Source organism: Rhinopithecus roxellana, chromosome 11 (assembly GCF_007565055.1).
Source record: "Rhinopithecus roxellana isolate Shanxi Qingling chromosome 11, ASM756505v1, whole genome shotgun sequence".
Classification (NCBI taxonomy): Eukaryota; Metazoa; Chordata; class Mammalia; order Primates; family Cercopithecidae; genus Rhinopithecus; species Rhinopithecus roxellana.
In genome coordinates, this window is record NC_044559.1 from 1,972,063 (window position 1) to 1,996,311 (window position 24,249).

The 24,249-nt window shown below is 52.5% G+C and overlaps 1 protein-coding gene across 1 annotated transcript in view; it reads right to left on the reverse strand.

Moving 5' to 3' along the window:
- Nucleotides 1-24,249, reverse strand: part of LOC104653610 (anthrax toxin receptor-like) — a 48,755-nt gene that overhangs the window by 18,594 nt on the left and 5,912 nt on the right. Inside the window, exons 3-16 of the mRNA XM_030940112.1 lie at nucleotides 22,696-22,767; nucleotides 21,125-21,196; nucleotides 18,960-19,041; nucleotides 18,808-18,841; nucleotides 17,732-17,808; nucleotides 17,586-17,654; nucleotides 17,145-17,225; nucleotides 16,994-17,054; nucleotides 12,271-12,369; nucleotides 5,468-5,537; nucleotides 4,856-4,934; nucleotides 3,113-3,202; nucleotides 1,818-1,856; nucleotides 632-796 (exon numbers count right to left, since the gene is read on the reverse strand). Coding sequence (XP_030795972.1) covers nucleotides 632-796; nucleotides 1,818-1,856; nucleotides 3,113-3,202; nucleotides 4,856-4,934; nucleotides 5,468-5,537; nucleotides 12,271-12,369; nucleotides 16,994-17,054; nucleotides 17,145-17,225; nucleotides 17,586-17,654; nucleotides 17,732-17,808; nucleotides 18,808-18,841; nucleotides 18,960-19,041; nucleotides 21,125-21,196; nucleotides 22,696-22,767 — 1,090 coding nt within the window. The remainder of the gene's footprint in view (nucleotides 1-631; nucleotides 797-1,817; nucleotides 1,857-3,112; nucleotides 3,203-4,855; nucleotides 4,935-5,467; nucleotides 5,538-12,270; nucleotides 12,370-16,993; nucleotides 17,055-17,144; nucleotides 17,226-17,585; nucleotides 17,655-17,731; nucleotides 17,809-18,807; nucleotides 18,842-18,959; nucleotides 19,042-21,124; nucleotides 21,197-22,695; nucleotides 22,768-24,249) is intronic.

A 24,249-nucleotide genomic window follows, 5' to 3' on the forward strand; every position in this document is an offset into this window, starting at 1 on the left:
GCTCCTGCACAGGTGTCTTGTGAGGGCACTTTCGGGTCTCCACCTCCTCCCCTCCCTGCAGTGCCTGTCAGCCCATCTCAGCAGGCGACAAGCCCACTCAGGGACAGCTTTTCTTCACTGCCTGAAGATCCTGCTGCCCGAGCTGGTGGGTGCCCCTGGCATCCTTGCAGTGTTTGTGGTGGTGAGAATGCGTGTCAGGACTGGACAATTCTATTTTTTTTTTCTGATCTACATGACCTTTTGTGACTCAGGTTCCTTGACCCATGCACCTGCAAGCAGGTGGTCTAAAGCCAAGGCCACTGCTAGAGCTAAGGCACCCCTGTGGGAACCAGGGACTGGTCAGACATCAAAAGCTGCCACTGTATAGAAACATGGATCCTTCTAGAGAGGGAGTTCAATGTGCCGGGACAGACCTGGTGGTGCAGGGGACAGGAGCCTTCATATATGCCTGCCACTGGGGTGCGAGGGTGAGGTGGGGCTCTGGTTTCTCTCAGCATCAAGTGACCAAAGTCCCGCCCCCACAGAGCCTGCCTTCCTCCAGGGCCCAGGCTTCTGCAGTGGGACCCAGCTGCCCCCTCCTCCTGCAGTCCCAGCCTGGGGTCACAGCCCCTCTCCACTGTGCCCTTCTCACCTCTATCCCTCTCATCCCGCACACTCCTTGGCATGCACAGCAACAAACAATCACAGTGGGGCAGGTGTTTACAGGAGCCGGGGGCGGAGGTGGGGGCGGAGGTGATGGAGGCAGAGGCGGTGGTGGTGATGGTGGTGGAGGTGGTGGTTTCTCCTGCTCTGGCTCCTAAAAAAGGAAAAACAACTATCTGCTGACAGTGCTGGTGGGGCACAGTGCTGGCCACTCGCAGATGTGTGTCTGGGGAATGAAAGGACCAGAGAGAAACCCACACCACATGGGAGGGTCCTTCATGTGTGAAACACGCAAACTCCTCCTAGTTGGCAGACAATGCTCTTCTCATAAATGCCAACGACTTCGACTCTGTCCCCTTGGTTCTCCTGTGGCCGCCCTTGTTCAAAGAGGTCTGCTCTGGGGGCTGTGCAATGGTCCCAGCTTTTGCAGGTGACTGTCCGCATCCACCTGGTTGCAGATGCAGCCTCCCTGAGCCCACTCTGCAGCACCGCAGAGGCCACCCTTGGCCAGGGAGGCCTGTTCCCACCCCATCCCAGGCCCAGGGCCTCCTGCCTCAGTTACTCACCATGCCCATGGCCCCTGGGGTGGGTCCCCGACCCAGGTGAGCCACAACCTGCTCCCGGACTCCTGGCCCCTATGCTCACTGGGCTGGTGTCCCTCCCAGCTCAGTGCCCACCAGGACTCCCCCATCCTTTAGCCCTGCAGTCACGAGAGGCTAAGTCCAGGCAGCCCCTTGTCCCTGCCAGGAGACATGGATCCAGAGAGACCAAATGGAGCCACAGCCGCCTCTGGAGCCTGGGGACAGGGCCAGGTCCCTGAAACGCGGGGCTCCTTTTCCAGAGCGCCTCCATCCTTAGCATCTTATAAAAGGTCCTTGGGGCATTGACAGAAAAGCCCCATTCATTCAGGACAGATCATCACAGTTGCTGAAACTGGCCACCCCAGGCTGTGAACTGGTGACAAGGCTTATGTTAAGGGGTGTAGGGAGCAGGAAGGGTGTGCTGGGGACATCACTGTGAGTTCCCCATCTTCTCAGGCTCCATTCTGCCCCTCTGTCACCTTCTTCTCTGCCCAGGCAGGTGGAGGTCATGGGGCGCAGGCTTCATGGCACTCTTGGTGAAGGTCAGTGGGCTCCTTGGGATGTGACAATATTGGGACCAGAACTGCGACTTACCTTTTCTGGCTTCTGCACAGGTGGTGGCTCCTTGACAGTCTAGAATGTTCAAAAGAGACAAACGCAAGCTGGATGGGGGTGGGCAGGCTCTGCCTTGGCCCTACACATAGCTGGGACCCTGGTCTGGAGCACCAGGAGAGAGCACTGCCTTTGGGGTGTCACTCTGGCCACCCTGAGCCTGTGAAGTTGTACCCGGCAGGCTCCTCTCCCCAGGCCTCAGCCTCTAATCTTACCCAAGGGGAACCCCTATACCGCCACTGTGGGGTTCCTAGGGGTCAGCCAGGCCAGGAACCAGGTCCCTAGAGAGGCCCAGCCCCTACAAGTGTCCTTCTCTGCCCACAGCCACATGGAGAAGACAGCGCCCGCCCCACTTCCCTTCCTCAGGGAGAGCCTGTCTGTCCCCACGAGCCCTCCCTGACCTCCCAGCCTCATGGCTGAGTTCCTGGCTTCCTCCCCTTGTGGCTCCCTATGCAGACATGAGCCCTGCGTATTCCCTGGGCTGAGCTCTGTCCTCTCCTCCCTCTGCTCTGTCCTCTGCAGCTCTCGGAGCTGGGTCTGCCAACCCCAGGTCCCAGCACCCCTTCCACCCTCCCTGCCCCAGGCTCCGTCTCTGCTTCTGGGTCCTGCTCTGCCTTACAAGGAGCCCTTCCCACTCCTGTGGGGTGGACATTTCACCCTCAGCCCTGACAGGACAGGACTGTGAGCTGCCTGTGGGGAACGGTGGCTGCTTCATTTCTGTCCCTCCCCAGCCCAGCATGGGGCCCAGGGGAAGCCGGAGCTCAGTAAAGACAGATGAAGGAATGGGGAAGGCACCAGACATGTGCCGAGATCCACGCTGGTTCCTCAAGGCACAGACAGCTGGGGGTTACAGCACCGTCCTCCATTTGGGCCATCAGGACTTCATGGGGGACCCTGTCTTCCTCCCTCCACACAGAGGCCGCCTCCTGGCCCTGTCCATCTGAGACTTCCAGAAGTCCGGATTGTTGAGGCAGCCCTGGTTTCAGGGGTTCTGGGGTCACTTCTCTCTAGGAGCCAGGGCAGGCCTCAGCCCCATGTCCAGGGCATCCCCGGCCAGCTCTCTGTGGCCAGCCCGGGGCAGGAGGCCCTGCAGAAGCCCAGGCTTGCTAGGCCCTGGGAACGTGTGGACCAGTCTGCCATTCCCCGGGCTCATGTGATGAGCTGGGAGCTGAGGGAAACTTCCCACAGGTGGGATCACGGGGCAGTCACATGTTAGAGTTCCTCAGAGGGCGGGCCTGTGCCTGGGCCCCAAGGCTAGGCAGGCAGGGAGCACTTACCTTCTTGCGGCACAGCCGCCAGACACAACACAGCAGCAGTGGCACAAGCAGCAGAGGCAGCAAAAAATAGAGCCAGTTGCTGAAAACACCCTGGTGGAGAAAGAGAGCACCATGAACCACACCTAAGGGATAGAGGAATGCCAGGCCTGGGAGGGCCTGGGTGGCCTCTTCCGGGTGCCCACCACTTGGCGGCCCATCTGCCCACTCCTCACTCTCCCTAGCTGGCCCCGAATCCGGGTACCACAGTAGGGCCAGCGGCCAGGGCTGGGCCCCAGAGAGCTACAGACCCTCTCTCTGGCCCTGCTGAAAGTCTCTGCCCCAGAGCCCTGACAAGAAAGTCCCGGAAACTTCCGTGGTCTGATAAACCCTCACAGCACACTTTGCCTGTAGCACAGGGCTTCTGTGAGAACCACAAAATCTACAAGTACAAAGATGGGTGAGGGTGGGGGTGCTGTGGCCAAGAGAGGTGCAGGTGCAGAAGCAGGGGCAGGAGACCCGGGTCCATCCCCCACAGCCTCTCTCCCCACTTCCAGGCTCTGCACCGTGGGCACATCCACGCACCGCTCTGAGCCTCAGCCTCCACACCTGTGCAAAGGGAATGAGCCGCCCTCCCTGGGGGCACTTGTGTGATTTAGAGAGCTCAGACAAAGTCCTGGCTCAGAACCAGGGCCACATGGGGTGTAAGCAACGGGAACACTTCTCTGGGTGTTCTTCACAATAAAGGAACCCCGGGCTGCATCCGTGGGAATGCAGGCTGCTCAGGTCTTCCCCAGATCCAGAGCTCTACTTAGAAAGAAGGCTGGAGAGGGGAGGGGAGGGAAGGGGAGGGAAGATGACTGTGCTGGGAACCCAGCTGGCTGAAGGAGAGGAACCACTGAGGCTGAGCATGAAGGCCGCTGGCCAGGTGGGAGCCCCAGGGCTGCTCCTGATGTGTCTGTCACAGTCGGCCATCAGTGGGTAGATTCCTGATGGGGAATGCATGCATTCAGCCTGCAGATCCATGTGTGGATGTGCAGGGACAGGCAAGGGGAGACCCAGAGGGAGGGCTCTCAACACTGGTGTGTCCTCACAAGTAAGACTGGGTACAAGGCAGTGGAGTGGGCTCTGGCCTCCCGCCCGTCCCTCCAGCACATCCTCCTGCCTATGAGTCCCTGGGCCAAGCTGCCCAAAGACATGGAGCTCTGAGGAGCAGGCAGCTGGGGCACAGCACCTCCATTCCCAGGGGCTTCTTGGAGCTGAGCCCAGGTCCGAGTGCCTGAGAGCCTTCCCTTCAGCCAGCAGGAGGGGACATACTGCAGGGCTTGGCGAGGGAGCAGAGAGGGACATCTCAGAGGCCTGAGCAAGGAGGAGAGGCAGAAAGGGGGCTGAAGGCATCTGGGAAATGACAGCAAGTGACCACCAGGCAGGCTTGGGGGCCAGGATCATGAGCAGGTTCAGGACCAGATCAGCAGCTGGGGCACCAGTTCAGTGGCACACACACACCCTGACGGCAGTGCATGGAATCCTCCAGTGCTCCTGGGTCTGAGGTCCTGGCCTAGAGGTGCTGGACTCTGGCTCCCGGCAGACAGCCTCCCAGCCTCACCCACCTGCACCATATGGAAGCCTGGTTGGAGCAGCCTCAGGTGCCTGCTGCACACACTACTTTCTGGGACTGCCTGGGAACTGCCTGCCCTTTCTGTCCTCCCCAGGGAGGAGGCTCTGGACAGTCCTCATACGTGTTTGCAGCCCCATCCTGGTACTCACACACGTGGTGCTGGTGACGCTGACATTGCTCTTGAAGAATGTTTTGCCATTGTTCAAGCTGACTTCAATAAAGTACCCCCTAAAGCACAGAAAACGCAGATAGCGAGAGTCAGCCCGGAGAGATGCAGTTCTTGCCCTTGGCCAGTGGACAGCATGGGTCATGAGAGGTCATTCCCCAAACACTTGCAGGTCAACTCAGCAATGATGACCAAAGGGTAAGTGGGTCAGGCAGTGAGGGGCCCTGCATGGGGTCTCATGCCATTGTGACTGTGTCCTAAATGACCAGGGACCACTGCTTGGTGTCACCATCCTGGCTCTTCTGTATTTACAGAGTCTGTTGGCTTAACTCTGAGAGCCAACCTGAAGCAAAGGTACCATTCCTCGGGCAATCATCTCCTGCACGCTGCCCTCCTCACAGACCCTAGGACACTGCAGATCCCTGAATACCTTTGGGGCCACCAACAAGGGATGTGGGGAGGAGGCTGCTCTTTGCCCAGCCACAGACATGGGCTGCCCCAGCAGGGGGTGGCATCCACATTCTGTACACCTCACGGTGACCAACCCTGACTCCCTGATCTCTTGCCTCTGGGGCCTCCTGCCAGGGACACTTACTCTCCAGGTTTTTCTAGTTTTGGCCCAGGGCAATTCATGGAATTATTGTCGATACTGGTTGGCTTTTCATCTAAAAGAAAATGACATGAGAAGAATGTCAACGCACCTGTCTGTCCACTGTTCCTCCCCATGTGTGTCCTCAGCATGCAGGGCTGACCCTGTGGCCCAGGACCGGCATGTGGGCTCTGCCTTCCTATTGCATAGACTCCTGCAAGCACCTGCCACACCCAGGCCCTGTGCAGCGCTCTGCTGTGTAACAGGAACAGGCAGGCAGAGCCCCTGCTCTCAAGGACTCACCTTTAGGGATTGCATGGGACACAGAAAACAAAATAAAAAACAGGACAAAACAGATGACAGAGAGTACAACGTGCTGTGATATCCATGACCAGAGGAGGTGAGGGGACCAGAGGGAAGGGACAGCCACCTCATTATGCGTGACTTCTCCTATCTTGTAGAGCCACAATTTCTGGTCTAGAGGATCATGAAATGATGCAAGGCCAGGGATTTGCTTCAAAATACTCTGTGGTAAGGGTACCAAGGAAAGCAGGTGGGGACAGGTTAAGAATGATTGAAAGTAGGTGATGGCTTCTTCAAGTTCATGGCACAATTCTTGCTACTTTGTATAGTGTTGTAAACTTCCATGAAAAATAAATTCTCTCTGAAGAGGTGACAATCTAGCTGAGATTAAAAAGATGAGGAGCCAGCCAGGCAAAGATCCCAGGCAAGGGTGCTTGGGGCTGAGAGAGTGGCCTGTGCCAAGGCTCCGGGCAGTGACTCGCTGACCTTGTCAAGGAGGGAAAGAGGTGACCCAGGACAGGGGGCAGGGCCTCCTGGGCCCTGGAAAGGGGTTGGGATTTTATTTCTTGTGCAGTGAATCTGTCCAGGTTGGGCAGATCCAGGATATATTTTGAACATGGAGGCAACAGGACTTGCTGGTGGGATGGATGTGAAGAGGAAGCTCGGAGGAGTCAAAGATGACATTTGAGAGTTTGACCAGAACAACCAGGTGGACAGCAACACAATTTACCAAGATGGGGAAGCCTCAGGAGGGGACTGGGTTTATTTTTTTAAGTCTGCAATTTTGTTTTCCCATTTTTATTTATGTATTTATTTACTCATTTTTGTGGGAGCATGGTGGGCTCAGGAGAGTTCTGTAACGTGTAGACATGGAACCTTCTCACTCCTGAGCCCACACCCTTTTCACGCCTCCTCAACTGTGGGGGAGGGCATGGGCATCTGCCTGCTGGCCTTGATCCAGCTCTCTACCCACTGGGCTTGGCTGCCAGGACCCCAGCTTCACAGGGTCCAGCAACTACCTGGCCATCCTAGGACTGGCAGAACCCGTGGTATCGACCTTTTTGCCAAGGATGATTTCAAAACAATTATGGCATCCTCCTCATTTTCCTGTAAAACTTTTTTTTTTTTTTTTTTTTCACCTCCCTCAATATGCACATAGTTTACTCTGGCACGTGTTTTCCATTGCAATGCCCTGGTCCTGAATAAATAGCATTTCTGTTTAGAGACACTGTTTGTTATTTAGGTTGTCAAAAATTGCATCCAGGCACTTCCAGAAGCCAGAACCAGGCTCTGCCCCTGCTTCCCCATAGGGACAGATGCAGGACAGGGGGAAGTCTCTCCCTGACCTGCACCTCCAGGCTGGCATCAGTGGCCAGGGAAGGCACGCTGCCATCTAGTGGGGAGTGCAGGGGAGGCGTGTGCAGTGGTGGCCAACACTCCAGGGACATTTTCAGGGGATATCTTCCTAATAGTGAAAATAGGTTTAAAGGTTGTTCTCAATTGTTTTTAAAAATAAGCTTCTTTTTACTCCTGGACAAGCCATCAACCAGGAGCAGAATGGCCATCTACGCAGGTGCCCAGAGCTGTGGCACGGGCTCCCCGCTGCGAAACGTCAGTGCTGGCCTGTGTATGGAAAGGTAGACGGTAACCTCCAGGGTGGGAAGCCAGTGCAGCCACAGGCCCACAGAGGAGGCAGCTGAATGCCCTTCATGGAGGTTGGCTGGGTACCCCCTTTCCCAGCAGCTGCCATCACAGGGAGGCAGAAGGCCCTGGTAGGGCAGCCAGATCGCCTGGGTCTACTTTCCTGCCCTGCAACATGAACTGTATGTCCCTGGGCAGGCTCTTCCATCATGCTTCTCTCTAGTTCTCCATCCATATGGGAAAGTTGTCAGAACTAAAATGAAGTCATTTGTGTTAAAAAATAAAATAAAATCCATGAAAAATAGGGCTAAGAAAGGCTACAAAGAGAGGATTTTATGCCTATATGCCTGGTAATAAAAATATCACAAAAGACTGCAAAAACCACAACCTTGCACAAAAGCCATTGCAAACTTAACATAAAAAAATACGTCCACAGGAACATGTGCCCAAGAACTGCCTGTCCAGCCTTGAACTAGTGTCACCCTTGCTATTGATCTGTTTGGGCAAGAATAATGGTCTCAAACCAATTATGTAATCTTCATTTCTCCTTTAAAAGCCTTTGTCTTCTGTTACCTCCCTGATTATGCACATTACTATGGCACACATATTCCCAGTGCCGGGCACTGTTCCTGAATAAGCATTGTTTTCTTTTAGAGAGAAACTCTCTATTGTTCAGGTTGACATAAATGGTGTCCAGAAGTAGACCTGGAGTAGGACCACTATTGGAAGAAATCAGCCATTCTTGGAACTGGTGTGCAGTCCTCACTTGAGCCCTTGGAGCTCTCTGTTTCTGTGACTTGCTTTTTCTGCCCTGGAGAGTCTTCTCTCAGGCTGAGCCTCCTACTTTTGGGTAGAAGCTCTTGACTTCATTCCGCATCTGATTTGGATAAGGCCACTGTAACCAAAGACCTTACATCCCTCCTGAAATGATAACAATGTTTTGTCTTTTCTGGCAAATTCTTTCTGGTATAATGACAAGTGTTCTTCTGATTTGAGCACCCTTGTTTCTACATAATTTACATTTGTTTGTGAGGCATGTCTTTTCTGGCAAATTCACTTTTAGTTCTGCATGCCTAATTAAATATTTTGTGTGATCTGCACACCTGGGTTAAAATCTCTGTGAACAATGATTTTGTGTGTCTGTAATTGATTTGGCTCTTTTCTCTTGCTTGTTTCTGAAAATATTCTCCTGGTAAAAATAAGTTTCTGAATAATGGAGGCAGGATGGCTAACTAAAAGCCACTAGGGCAGTTGTCTCTGTCCAAAGCACCGGTCCAAACTCCTGACCTTTCCTGACAGGAGATTTTCAGGATTTTCTTTGCACTGGAGAGATCAAAAAGAAATGGAATGGGATTCTCAAGCATTAAGGCATGCCAGATTTTCCGGGATTCCAGCCAATTACATATTATGGCCCATTTTTTGCACATTTTAAAACTGATGGGCAAATTCCATCAAGGAAAATTCAGAGCCAAATAGTCATTATTCGAACTCTCTAAAAAACTCTGCCAATATAGAGTTAACATGTAGAATCCTCTAAATTCTCTTTCTGTCTCTATTTCTGTCTATATGCTTCAGATCTGCAGACTTGTCTACTGGTATTGAGATAAGCTCACTGCTTATGGCATTCCAGCCAAGATTTTCTTAAAACGCCAAAAGGGGCGTTCAAATCAATCACTTTACAAATTACAAAAGCTCCATGGTAACCAACGACCTAGACACTTTTTAGAAATGTAAATTTAGGTTTGTCTAACTAACAATTAGAGTGATGAAGCAGTTAATTAAAACGAATAGTTTGAAAAAAGGACTAGATAAATGTTTATAAAAGTTAGGCTCTTGGATTAAACAGGTCAAAATCTTAAACTCAGAGCAGTAATATATCTCAGTCTGGCATAAAAATTTTGCTTTGTGTGACATGCAGGGACCAAAAAAAAAAGGAAAACCCAATACTACACTAACCCAATACTATACTAACCCAACACTATACTAACCAAAACTGCTAAGATGCTTTCCTTCCCAGTCAAACAAACTGGACTAGCAAACAAAAGATACATTCAAGGCTACTTGGAGATTTCGTTTTTGTCATCTAATTCAACCAGTCATAGCTAAATGTAAACATTGAAAATTTAACTCTAAATTCATTTGAACCTGAAAAAAGAAAAAAAAAAAAGCAGCTTGTTAAAAACAAAACTATTATAAAAACTGTTTTACTCAAAATTTTTATCAGTAGCCCTCACTGGATTACTGATAAGGGCAAATAAAGTTTAGCCATGTGAACAGTAACCAACTTTGTCAGACATATAATTTGTATTCAACAGACTTTTATTTTTCATGTTTTTAAAATTTTTTGTCACCCAGGTTGGAGTGCAGTGGCACAATCTTGGCTCCCTGCAACCTCTGCCTCTTAAGCTCAAGTGATCCTCCCATCTCAGCCTGTCGAGTAGCTGGAAATATAGGCCTGCACCACGACACCCAGCTAGCTTTTTGTGTTTTTGGTAGAGCTAGGGTTTCGCCATATTGACCAGGGTGGTCTCAAACTCCTGAACTCAAGCGATCTGCCTACATTGGCCTCCCAGAGAGCTAGGATTATAGGCATGAACCACCTCGCCTTGCCACAACAGGCTTTTTATTAACTGGTGAGTTTGTATGTTCCATTGTCTTATGACTAACATTCTAAAACGTAAGCTATAAAATCTTTGTGTGTGTATATATATGTTTAGGTGTGTTTACACATACGTACAAGTTTTATGTTGTGTCTACTTGGTAAAATCTGACATAGTCATCCAGAAATCCCTTAAGGAATTCTTTTTAGAATGACTTAAATAAATGAGTGCTCATGTAAAATATATGGTAATTCTCCTGCCTCAGCTTCCTGAGTAGCTGGGACTACAGGCACCCGCCACCACGCCCGGCTAATTTCTTTTTTCTTTTGTATTTTTAGTAGAGATGGGGTTTCCCCGTGTTAGCCAAGATGGTCTCCATCTCCTGACCTCATGATCTGTCTGCCTCAGCCTCCCAAAGTGCTGGGATTACACACGTGAGCCACCATGAGCAGCCAAAAGATTTTCATCAAAAGGAAGAAACTGCGAACGTTGTCAAAATCAAAATGGAGTTAACATGCTTAAAAAAAAATTCCTGGCAAGTTGAGATGGGGAAGTTTATGAAGAGAGGATTCACGAGCTTGTATACCTGATAACAAAAACTATCACAAGTCTCTGCAAAACTACAACCTTGTACAAAGACCATTGCAACCTTACACAAAATTACTTCTGCAAGGACATCTGCCCAGCTACTGCCCATGCAACCTCACAGTGGGGTCACCTCTATTATTATTGATGTTAGTAGCCAAGAAGAATTAACTCAAACAATTATGTAACCCTCCTCACATCTCCTGTAAAATCGAACCTTCCTGAATATGCATGTAGTTTCCTATGGATGCGCATTCCCACTGTGATGTCCATTCTCAGATGAACATCATTTTCTTGTAAAGAGCCCTTGTCTGTTATTTAGGTTGACACATACAAAGAAATTTCTGTGAGGCTGCTTTGAGGATTCAGGGAGATACTGTGTGTAAGGTACTTGGCACAATATCTGATGTAAGTGCTCAATAAGCATTAGCTTTCCTTAGAAAGGGGCTGCTCAGTCCCTAAGACACTCCCGAGAAAGTATAACCCAGTGAAAACCGAATTCCCTGAGACCATCCACACAATGCTGATGAGTGGGAATGTGGGGATGACAGGCCCAGCCCTTCCTATGTACTCATGGAAAGGAGGAAAATGGCCAAGAAGCCTCTTGGGGGAAGAGAAGTCATCCTGGGATTAGCACATGGCCCTGGAATTAGATGTCAGTGAACATACTATCATCAGATCAAGTGAATGTATCAAGGGGCCACCTGGGAAGATCAAGGAGGATGCAAAAATCCATCTGCACCCCAGGCGCTCAGTGGGGAAGAGCACACGACCCTCCCCAGCACCCAGGGCACAGCGTCTGCCTGGACTGTGCACTTCGTCAGGCTACTGCACCATCACAGAGGTCCCCTGATGCCTAACTATTGTCAAATAACAGGAGATTTTTAAAATACTATAGCCCTTCCACGAACCAACTGCTCTACACATGTGATTTTGCATAGTTAGGTGCAACTGTGGCTGACCATCTGTAATATGAAAATCTACATTCAAAATGCTTCAAAATCTGACATTTCTCGAGCACCAACATGATGTTCAAAAGAAATGCTCAATAGAGAATTTCAGATTTCAAATTTGCGGTTTGGGATGCTGAAACATAAGCATAATGCACACATTCCAAAACCTAAAAAAATTAAAAAACTAAAACATTTGTGGTCCCAACCATTTCAGTTAAAGAATGCACAGCCAGCACCATATTGGCTCCATGTTAAATTGAGAAAACAGAGGCTCAGAGTAGAACACTCATCTGGTCAAGGTGACACAGGCAATGTATGCCTGAGCCAGGATTCCAGGGCTCAGGCCTACAGGGTGGCATCCTCCCTCAATGCAAGGTAAACACACCCCTCTGGGCAAGCTACTGGTGCACCTGGCCAGCCAGGCTCAGACTTCCGGGGCTGCCACCATTTCCCAGGAGTAGCCTTGTGGGCTTCGGGTCCTTCCAGCCTCACTGAGGGGGAAGCCCTGATCTGAGATGCTCTCTTGGGATTTGTTACTTCCCCGCTTGGCAGATGAAGGGAGGGGTGGCCGGGCTTCCCAGTGCCTCCTTCCACTTGCCCTCATGGCCTCTAACCCCACCGGGTCCAAGGGAATGGCTGGCAAGGGCTGGGAGGCTTGGCTAGCTGTGGGGAAAGGCAGCACTGTGTGGGAAATACGTGACTCAGAGGCACCGAGGAGACAACTTACCAATGATAGTGCTTTCATTGAAGATAAATCTGCAAATAACTTCATCCTGTTTCTTTAGATTCTGAAAGCCATTTCCATGAACAACCACATGGTAGGGTTCTGCAAGGACAACGTTCAAAAGTCTGAGTGAGGAAGAGTAGGCATCTGCCTCCCCTCTGACCTCCCTGTTCCTGGAGATCCAGCCCCAATACCAAATTCGCAGAGGCTCCTGTAAGGAAAGAGCTGCGTCTGAACCAACATCTATGTGCCCACTGGGTCAAATCTTCATCTGGTGTCACTGAGGGTCCAGGAGGAGGCGTCTGGGCCTCAAACACTCAAGGGCCCTCTCCCTACCATTCCTGAACCAACACGCTAAGGAAAGGCCTTGGTCCCAGCACAGGTAGGCTCAGAGTGCTATTCCTGCCCTGAAATTTGTGGTGCTCCCTCGGGCCCCAAGCGTGCAGGCTGTGCACTCAGCCAGGCCCTCCCTGATGTAAGGTATAAGCGGAGCCATAATGCTGCCTGAAGACACCATGTCTCATGCACCCAGCTGGGCACCCAGGCCTGGATGCCTCCTTCAGGGCTGCTGAACACTTGGGGTCTCTCCTCCCTGTCTTACTGTGTGCCTGTGGCAGGCAGGACACCCATAGTGGCAGGGCCAGGACTCAGGTGCAGCAGGCGAGTCACCTAAGACCCTGCTCAGGGGAATCCATCACAGAAGCCCTGTTTTAACTGTGATTCCAGAGACCTACAGGTGATTCCTCATCTCCTGCTCTTCCTGACCCAGCGAGGACCACAGGGCACCCACTCTGAGGCTCAGGGAGTGTGTCCTTCCACCACTGTGGCTCCTGCCATGAGCCAAAGACCACAGGGGACACATGCAGGTGAGGGCTGGCCCCAGGAGCCAGCCAAGGTTCCCGCAGGTCTGAAGCTGCCAAGGGCATTGGCCTCCACCCCTGCCTCCTGACCCAGGCCCCGCGCATTCCAATCCCTGCTGATGCCTGGGGTGCCCCCAGTTCATGCACCCAAGGAAAGCTTCCTCTGAACCCTGCTTCCTGCCTTCCTGCAGCATCACACCTTCAAGGCAGGCTGTGAGTGAAGCTGGCCTGCTGACATGCTTTCTGAGGCTTTCAGAATGGGAGGCTGCAGTTGAAAGCCTGAACATTTCCCAGAAATATCTAGATTTCTAGCTTTCTTGGAAAATAGGAAATGCAGGCCTCAGTGGGTTTGTGTTTCTCCATGTCAGCTACTGGCTGGGACCTAGGGAACCACGCTCCTCAGATGAGGAGCTCTGAGGCCCACCTCACTTCAAGGCCCTCAACGCTGACTGCTGACATCAGCTGGCTGAGCCTGGCCTACTCTTCCTGCTCAAGGTGCCAGCCCGGCCCTCATAGGCACCCACATGATGGATATTATGCTGCCCTCAGAAGAGCCTGGGCCTGGTGGGGGCACTGAGGCTGTGAGAGACAGCAGGAAATGCCAACTTGGTGCCCTGTTCTGAGAAACTAGATGTGGGCCTCCGCAGGGCAAGCATGGAGTTCTCTCCCACCGCTAAGGCTGACAGCAGCTGCTTCCAAATCTGATGTTGCCAGATACTCTCAATGTCTTCCCAACTCAGGCTTCCAAAAAGCCCTGGCCAGCCGGACACTGGGCTCAGTGTGTGCCCGGCAGGGAGCAACTGGGCCTGTGGCCTGCGCCCCTTGGTCAGCACAACTTGGCCACTCTAAGCAGGACTGAGGGCTGCCCCAAAGCTCCATGGACGGGGTAACTGCAAATGACATCCTGGGCTGCGTTAGGACTATGTATTCTATGTATTGCAAGCAAGCATTTTTTTCCCAAGGTGGATGGATAAAAAGGGAGAGAGAGAGAGAGAGAGAGAGAGAGAGAGAGAGAGAGAGAGAAAGGAACGTGGCCAAACATTCATTGTAAAATCCCAGTGGTGGATGTAGGTGTGTTTGTGTTCATTGCACATTCCTTTCCACTCACCTATAGGTTTGAAAATTTCAACAATAAAAGGGTGGAAGAAAACCAAAGAACTAAGTAAGAAAATTATGCTTAGACATAGACAACCAGAACTCATGATACATCCTGGGTCACAAGTGACTGGTGAGAGGGACAGACCAAGCCCTTGGGCTTCAGGGAGTCAGAGGGGCTGGCTGGTCATCAGGGAAGGCTTCCAGGATGAGTTGCCCTTTGAACAGGGCTGTGAGGGACAGGTGGGCTCGGCCCTTCAAGGTGAGGCAGGGCTTGCAGAGTGCCTATGCCCCACCTGGTCCCACCTCTGCACAGGGTGCCCAGAGCAGGGAGTGGCCCCTGGAGGTCCTGGGGTTCCTGCTAAGAGCCTCAGACACCTGACAGGCTAGAGAGGGAGGTCCCTGTCAAAACCCTCCAGCATGTGTGGTGGATGGCTTCAGGATGGGCCTGGAGCAGTGAGGCCAGCAGAGGCCTCTGCCAGGCTGGATATGAGGCCTAGGGCTGAACAGGGAAGTCTGGGCTCCCTGCTCCCTGGAGCCCTCCTGGCTTCTCGGCGGCAGCCTGCTGACAGGGCTCATTCTGCTGCATTTGGGTTTCAGGCTCCTGCCTTGGCCTTTCCCTGCTGTGACTGTCACCCTCCATGTCGGGCAGCTTTGCCCAAGTTAGCCAACAGCTGACAGTTCAGCGCTGTGACTGCCAGGCCACATGGGCAGGGGCAGAGGACCGAGCTGGTGGGCAGAAGGCACCTGTCACCTCAACTCAGCTGCCTCCAGGGAGAAGTGACGACTCACATCCTCACCTGGGGTTGACAGGGCTGCTCAGACGCCACAGCCTGTGCATGTCCAGGGGACATCATCAGAGGAGCACAGCTGTCACAACTGCTGCACGGCTGAGCGGCTTTAAACCAGGAGCAGCAGAGAGACCCCGAGGGGGAGGGGAGTTCTCTCTACTCCACCCCCACCCCCAACTCTGCATCAGGGAGAGGCGGGGTCAGGGACAGAGCCCAGGACCAATCATGGAAATGTCAGCACAGCTCCTGTTTCTGGGACCTACCAGCTACCAGCCCTGTGCTAGTCCCCACACAGCCCAGTGCCTTAGGACTCACGACAGGCCTGACAGCGTCCTTTCTGTTCATGAGAGGCACCGCTGGAGCTCGCTGGAATTGGACAATTTGCTCCTTGTTGTGTGCCCATGGAGAGCAGAGCTCACACAAGGACAGTGTGCCCCACAGCCTAGTGCCAGGGCACCCTGCAGTGAGGAACAGGGAAGCCAGAGCCCAGCTGCTGGAGGGCCTGGTGGTCTTGCGAAGGGCCTCGTGCTGTCCCCATGGAGGGAGGACACCCAGGGCTCCCTTCATCTCCAGCAACCGCAGTTGTGCAACTGCCGGGCATGCAGAGCTCCAGCCTGCACAGAAAGATCTCAGCACAGACAGAGGCATCACAGAGGCCCTCACAGGGCTGTCACCACCCATGCTGGGACCCTGGCTGGCAAGAGGGCATCCTCGCTATGTCCCAGACAGCATAAACAGGCACTGGGATTGATCCTGTAGGACTGAGGTGAGCCAAGGGTGTTTGTGTGGACACCTTTTTCGGGCTGTGGAGGTTTCCTTCTGCTTACAGGATGCTGTGGCATGTTGACGCCCCCACTTGTTCTTCATCCCCTGAGATAACCACTTGGTTCCTATTTCCTGTTTTGCTGATGTGGTAAATTACACAGATATTTCAGCTCCTGCACCTGACTGGCCTTCCTGGGAGGAGCCCTGGCTGCTCCAGGCCTGTGGTCTGGGTTACCTGCTGTTCCATGCCATTTGCTGGTGTTTCCCTGAGAGCCTCTCACACATGTCTTTTCTTGCTTTAAACTTATTGTTGTGAGGTAACAGCACACTAATTGTACATAGGTACTCACACTCCCACCCCCGCATATTCCCTCCACACCAACAGACACTCACATTCACACCCATATGGGCTATACATCCACACCCACCCACCCATGCACACTGCACCACAAACACACTCAACCCACCCCGTACCACACACATCATACCACACACCCAAAGCACACGCACCCACACACCACACACATAAATAGCACACACACACCAAAAATACCAAAGACACATCACACATCCCATACATACACCACACACATCAGCAACACACTCCCAACTCCCCATATGACACAAACACACACTGGACTCCTCATACCTGCATACCAGACAGCCTTCCCACACACCAGCAGCCTTCCACACACCAGGCAACCTTCCCACACACTCCCACAAGACCCCCACTCATGCCACACACACACTGCACATACACCACACACACACGCATATATGCCCCCTACATACACTCACACCCCCACATACATATTACACAGCACCTCAGCTCCCACACAACATACACCGCACAATATAACACACACAGATGCATCACTCATGCATACCCCACACACCACACTCACAGCACATCCACACACCCCGCACGATCACACACATTTCCACAGCACACAGACCATGTATTACCCTCTCCCGCAGACTTCACACACATCAAGCCTCCCACAGCACACCTTCCCACACTACACACACTGCACCCACACAAACTACACACACCCACCACACACACCAAACACACACACACCACATACATACACCACACTCACACTCCCCACACACATCCTCCCCCACACATACCAAGCAAATGCACACACTCCATACACGATTGCACTCATGCACACCACCCTGTGGCTACCGCGGGGCCTCCGCAGCTCTCACCTCCTACACACACAGTGGGAGGCTCCACCGATGTCACGTCAAGACAGACCTTTGACGTGAGCTGGAACACAGGAGGGGTGGGGCAGGACAGGGAGAGTGAGCTTCTGGCCACAGGAGCCAGGCCCCCAGCCCCTCACCTCTGCCCACTCACAGCATCAATGGTGTTTCTCATGGCCTTGAAGCCATTCTCCACTGCAAACACGTGGTCTGGGCTGTCTGCAATTGCTGTTATCTACGGAGAGCAGAGCTGGCTTGGATCCCCGCCAGGAGGTGAGGATGCAGCAGACTCCAGGCCCAGGGAACAGTGTCTTGCCCCCATGCTTTGGGGGCAGCAGAATGTCAGGCTCTGAATGTTGCAGCCTTCTCCAGCCAGCAGCCCACTCTTCGGGAGCGGGGAGCTCTTCCACCCTCCCCTCTGGCGTGGTGGGATTTGTACAACATGCTGTCAATCACTTCTGCAGTGGCCATGGGTTGGCCCATCTCACTTGGGGCAGCTTAGACAACCGTCCTCAGGGTGGCCCTGGGAAAGCCACCTGGGACGCCTTTCCCCACTAGGCTCGAAAGTGGTGCCTGGTCACCCGTTTGGAATTACCTGGTCCAGCTTATAACCGGCCACACCCACGGTGTAAACGTTGGCCCCCAGTTTCCGAGCCTTTTGAGCCTAAGGGAAAGAAGGCATTGAGTATTAGTCATCAAAATTCATGGAGCAAAATGCTGGTAAGTATGAACTGGACTCACTTCTCTGAGAGTGTCCTGAAATGCATGTGCCACCAGTTCTCCATCAGTCATAGCAATAATCATGCTGGGAACCTTGTCTGTAGAAGAAGCAAAGAGTGGCCTGCTCAGCAAAGGCACCAGGAGTGACCTCCAGAAGCTCCGGAACCTCTGCAGGTGGCTGGGCCCACAGCACTGCCCACTCCAGGGCATGGCCAGGTGCCCCCACCTCATCTTCCAGAGGAGAGGCTGCCAAGACCCAAGCACCTGCCACCCAGAGACCCCCTAGAGTAAGGGAGGTCTCAGCCCAGCACCCATTTTACAGAGGAGGGGCTGAAAGGAGCACAGTCTTTCCCACCAGGCTGCCTGAACCCTCACTCACTAGCAGCCTGCACCACCTCTGCCTGAGAGCAGCTCCAGCCAGGACTCAACAATCACAGGCCTGTCCCACGGGCAGGAGGAGGAGCTGCTGGGCCCTCCTGTAGGAGACAGGCTCAGGGAGGCTCTCAGGGGGCTGGGTCTTGCTGTAAGCAGAGCCTGCAGGCAGCCCTGCCAACATCTCTGGGCCCAGGAGTTCAGGACTCCAGGTCAGTGGCACCTGGGCAGGGAACCCCACAGCCACCTCAATGCCTTTCCTCACCAGCCCTGCCTTTTCCTGACAAGAGCTGCAGCAACACGATAGGGACGGGAGTTGGGGGCCCTGGACAGCCTTCTGTACCACATGAGACAGGTCAGGGAATGCAAGTCACTCGGAGGGGAGACATAGAAGGGAGGAGGAAGACTAAGGTGCATGCAAGGGGGCAAACCCCTTGGCTCTTCTCTTTTCCTTTTCACACAGCCCAGCTGAAGGGCAAGCACCTCAGGGTTATGAGCACCAGGGGTGCACATGCAGGATCCCACACAGTTCTCAGAACTCCATGGGGCAGGGGCTTACTATGCTCATTGCACCAGGGAGGGACCTGGAGCTCAGAGCAGCTGAGCAACTTGCTCCAAGAGGCAGGGCAGGTGTGGCCTTGCAGAATCTGCACACAGAGCTCTCTGAGGCTCTCGCCCAGCTCTGTTCCCCCTATGGGACCACCATGGGGACGGCAGGTGCTTACTTCCGGAGTTGAATGTTTCAATCTGTTGAATTGCCTGCAAGAAAATGAAGAAATATTGAGCCTGGACAGTGAGATGATCCCAGTGATGCCCTAAGATTTTGTAGGTTAGGGTTAGGGTTAGAGTTAGAGTTAGGAGATCAAGGGGTCTATACCTTTCTAAATCCTGCCTGCATGAATGTGTGTCCATCAGGTACAATTTTCCGAAGCTGGTCAAGACCATTTTTTATTCTATTCCTGAAAAAAATGTAAAAAGGTGGTTGACCTGGAAAGACACTGACTGTTAAAAATCAGCTCCCAAGCTCTCCAGGAGCCACTGTTCTTTGTGCAAGGCCTCCCGGATGAAGGAGGGGGCCAGGCAAGGGCTTTGTACTGCTCATTCCTCTTCGTGATTTTGACCAGAGATTTCAAGCCCTTCTAAGCTCATCCCAGTTACAGAGAATGCAGGGCTGGGGAACTTCCCCAGAGCCCTGCTTGGACCATCTCTGGTGACAGTGGGAACTTCCCATGGATGAGCAACTGTGAGTCAGGAACTGCACTGGGGCGGACATTCCTAACCCTAACCCTAACCCTAACCCTGAACCAGGAATGGGCAACTGAGAGCCAGCCATTGACAACGGGGTTGACATTCCTAATTCTAACTGTAATCTTCACCCTAACCCTAACCCTGAACCAGGGATGGGCAACTGAGAGTCTGCCACTGACAATGGGGCTGACATTCCTAACTCCTCTAACTCTAACTCTAACTCTAACTCTAACTCTAGCCTTAGCCCTAGCCCTAGTCCTGAACCAGGGATGGGCAACTGAGAGTCAGCCACTGACAATGGGGTTGACATTCTAACTCTAACTCTAATCCAAACCCTAACCCTAACAAGGACTCTCTAGTGTTGGGCACTCCATCCTTTGACAGGTAGGGCTGCATTTGGGAAAAGTCATCCTGCCAAACCCCCAGCCCTACACCCAGCCCCGACGGCCCCAGACCCCTGACCCTGACTCAGTTTCCTGCTCTCTTTTTACCCTGACACAGGAAGTACCAAATCTGCTTAGTTAGACTGCCTGGCCTCCTTGACTTTACGTGCCCCTGAAACAAAAAGACCAAAGGCTGGAGAGGCAGCCCCGACGGCTGTGCATGCAGGGGCCGAACACTATCTGCAGGCTGGCTGGGGGATGTGGCCTGTCAGCTGCTGTTAAAACAGACAGAATGGGCTGGGGCAGCCAGGACTGGCTCTGGTGGCAGGACTGGGATGGGCCAGGGACTTAGGGTCAGGCTAATCCAATGTGACAAGCTAAGCCTGCACAGCAAGGCTGGGCAGAACATGGACCCTGAAGGATGGCTTCCCACTGTGGGCAGAGCATCCCTGCCATGGCCAGAGCTCTAAGAGCCCTGCCCTGCCCAGCCCAGGAGGAGAGGAGGCCAGGCCCATCCATACCCAGAAGAGGCGATGCCTGGCCATTCTCTGGCCATGCCCATACCCCACTCCCTGTCTGGGTCACCCACCACCGTCCTCCCCCATAGACTTGCTTTTTACCACCTCACACCCATTCCAGTCTCTCTGATAAACCCACAGCGCAGGACACACAAACTCAAGCTCCCCTACCCTGTATTTCCTCGAAGCTGCAAGTGGGGCCCGGTCCCCCATCCAGCCCTCAGTGTCCTCACCTCTCTTCTGCGCTTCACCTCCTCTGGGCCCAGTTCCAGGCATGTGCATTGGAAGGGCCCTCACCTCCCACCAAACAGGAACTCTGCAGTACTCCCTGCTGGGCCTGGGCTCCAGCTGCCTGAGCTTGTTCCTCCTGCCTCCCTCCACTTTCCCAGCCTGCCCTGCATCTCAGAACCCCACCCAGGGACTCCCCAGTCTGGGCCTGCCAGCATCCCTGCACTAAAGCCCCATGACTCCCACCACCAGCTCTGACCCTGTCTCCCTCCCGCACTGGCCAGGACAGGGGGAACAGGCACAGAGCAGCCACCTGCACAGGTGTGTGTTCACAGGACACCCCCATCCCTCCGCCAGCCCCTGCACCCCGGGAATCCTCACAGCCACCTTTCAGGGAAGAAGGCAGGGCAGAGAGAGGGCAGGGGAGCGTGAAGTGGGGGAGGCTGAGAACTGGAGCACAGGGGCCTGCAGGTAACCTTGCAGCCATGGGTAGGAGGGTGCAGGGGAGCCGGGGCTAAGGTCAGGTGGGTACTGTGAGTTGCCCTGACCGGCCTGCCCTGGTTGCTGTCAGGCTCCCAACCAAGGTCTCCGGGAGCCCCTCAGCTCCCTGGAGCTCCCTCTGGCCAAGCTCACCAGACCCCTTGGGGGATCCAAGCAGCACTCACTTGTCTGAGGTGAGTGGCAAGACAGTCTGGCCATCTGTGGAGTAGGTGATGAAGCACATCCGAATATGTGAGCTGTGAAGGAATCATGTGCTGGTGAGAAGTCAGAGGCACCGGCTGAGAGGCCAGGGTGGTGAGGCCAATTCCGCACCTCCCGCCCCAACTATTCCGCTTTGGAGTCCCTTGCTGGACACAAGGAGGTGAGATAAATGTAGTGAAGGACTCTGAGGCCTGTGGAGACAAGGGCTCCACAGAAGAGAGAGTCAGGATGGCAACTCACTGCATCCCCACACTCCTAACACCCCAAAGACACTTGCACACACACGTGCACACACAGGCGCACACACACATGCACACACAGGCACACACACATGCACACACACATGCACATACAGGCGCACACACATGCATACACACATGCACATACAGGCACACACACACAGGCACACACACCACACACACACATACACCCACACACACACGTATACACACACGCACACACTTACACACACATGCACCCACACATGCACACACTCACATGAACACACACACACAAGGCACCCACACACGGGCACATGCACACACACACAGACACATATACTTTATAATGAACAGGCAGGGAGATGCACACACAGCCCTCCCAGCTGGCCTCCCTTCTACTGGAAAATTCTTTGCCTCTTCACCCCATTCCCTCCTCCCCCTCCTCTCCCTCATTTCTCCTTCATCTCAGAGGAGTGACTCCCTATTGGCAGCCATGCACACAGCCTCCCTTTCCTCTCCCTGACCCTCCTTCCTGCCGGCTGACCCTCAGTGGCCCTCAGTGACAGTGCTGTCATATGTCCCCAGCGGAGCTCCTAATGGCTCCTGCCCTATTGCCCACTCATTTTACCCACAGTCATCAGACTTTTCTTCCTTAAGTGCCATCTAGATCACGCCACTCCTCTGCTCAAGAGCCTTCTCTGGCTCTCCATGGCTCACAGCAGGAAATCTCAGCTCCTTGGCCTGGCACAATGAGCCCCTGTGGCTTTGGCCTCAAGCTGACCTGCCCAGTCCTCTCCCAGCCCTCCCTGAGCTAACCTCATTCCCAGCCAAGCAAGACCACTCACTCCACCACAGGTCCCTGTCTTTTCCATCCTGTAAGACCCAGTTCAAAGACCCACATCCTTGGAAGCCACCGTTGACTTTGTCCTCAGGAGTTCCTTTTTCCTTCAACCTTCCAGGTGAGTTCTTTGTCCCCTACTTGAGCCCTCAGCACTGTGTAACCCGGGGTTCCAGGACTGAGTCACTGGTTTCCCCACCTATTGTCCCTTCCCAGCGTGTGATGTCCCCAAGGGCAAACTGCCTCTCCTGCAATATGCCCGGGCTTACAGGCAGGAGCCAGCCAAGGCTGCTGAGACCCGACGGAACCAGTGAGCGCTGGCCTCATTCCTGCTTCAGAATGCCACCTTGTGCTCTGTGTCCCCCACTGAGGGACTCCCACGCCCACCCCATCTGATGGGATGTGCCTTCTGCCTGCCTTCCAGAGGAAAAGCTCTCTGCAGCTCAGGGGAGGCTGCCATGTGGGAGATCTGTACCTTTGGAACCTCACCACTGTTTCCTCCACCCACATATAAAGGTCAATCCAGTTGTTGTTCACGCTGCCAGACCTAAAACAAAAGGACACAGGAGACGTGGGTCAGGGAGATGAGTGCATCTGTCAGGTGGGCAAGTGTCTGCCCTGCCCCCAGCCTCCCAGCAGGCTCTTAACAAGCTCGCCTGACCCCAGCACAGCTGAGGCTGGGGTACACACCCCAGTGGCCACTGGATCATCCGAGGTCGTGAGTTTCACCAGTTGAGTGGTCAGCATAAGGTGACCACCCAGCCCCATCTGCCTGGGACTGAGAATCTTCCTGGGATGTGGGGCTTTTGCTGGCCATCCAGGTGGCTGATCAGGTTAAGTGGGGCACTGTGTAGAGTGGAAATGGGAGAGAATGTATTGGCTGGAAAAGCCCCCAATGAACAATCCAAATATGGAAAATCAACCAAAAAAGTTTCGTGTATGATAGCATCAAACAGAACAAAATACTTAAGAATAAATTTAAACAAGGAAGCAAAAGAAGTGTATACTGAAAACTGTAAAACATTGCTGAAATAATTTAAAGATACAATAAATGGATAGATATTGCATGCTTATGAATCAGAAGGCACAATAATAATATTGTTAAGATAATGTAATCTGTATCAAAATCTCTACACCATTTTTTTTGCAGAAATAAAAATTTTGCACTAAATTACATATGGAATTTCAAGGGACATTAGTCATATAACAAAAAAAATCTGAAAAAGAAGAACAAAATTGAGGATACACATTTCCTGATTTCAGAATTTATTATAAAGCTACAGTAATCAAACTGTTATGGCACTGACATAAGGACTGACATGTAGATCAATGAACAGAATAGAGAACTCAGAAATAACCTGTCATGTCTGTGGTCAAATGATTTCCAACCAGTGTGCTAAGAACACTCAATGTGGGAAAGAACAGTAGTTTCAAAAAATGGTGCAGGGAAAATTGGATGTCTACATGCAAAAGAATGAAGTTGGACCCTTCTATAAACCATTACAGAAATTAATTCAAAATGGGTCAAAGACCTAAATGTAAAGGCTAAAACTTTTAAACTCTTAGTAGAAAACATAACTTTAATGACATTAGATTTGGGGATTTTTTTGGATATGGCACCAAAAATACAGGCAACAAAATTAAAAATAGAAAAGTTGAGACTGTATCCAGATTAAATATGTTGTGCATCAAAGACTCTACCAAGGGAGTGAAAAGATAACCTGCAGAATGGAAGGAAATATTTGCAACTCATATACCTGATAAGGGATTAATATCCAGAATATACAAAGAACTCCTACAACAACAATGAAAAAGAAACAACAAAAAAATGCAACAACAACAACAAAAATGGGCAAAGAATTTGAATAGACATTTCCTCAAAGAAGATACACAGATGGCCAATAAGCACATGAAAAGATGCTCCACACCACTAGTCACTAGGGAAATGCCAAAGAAAGCGGCGAGGAGATACAACTTGACACCCATTGGGTGGCTATTATCAAAAACCAAAAAATAACAAACGTTAGAC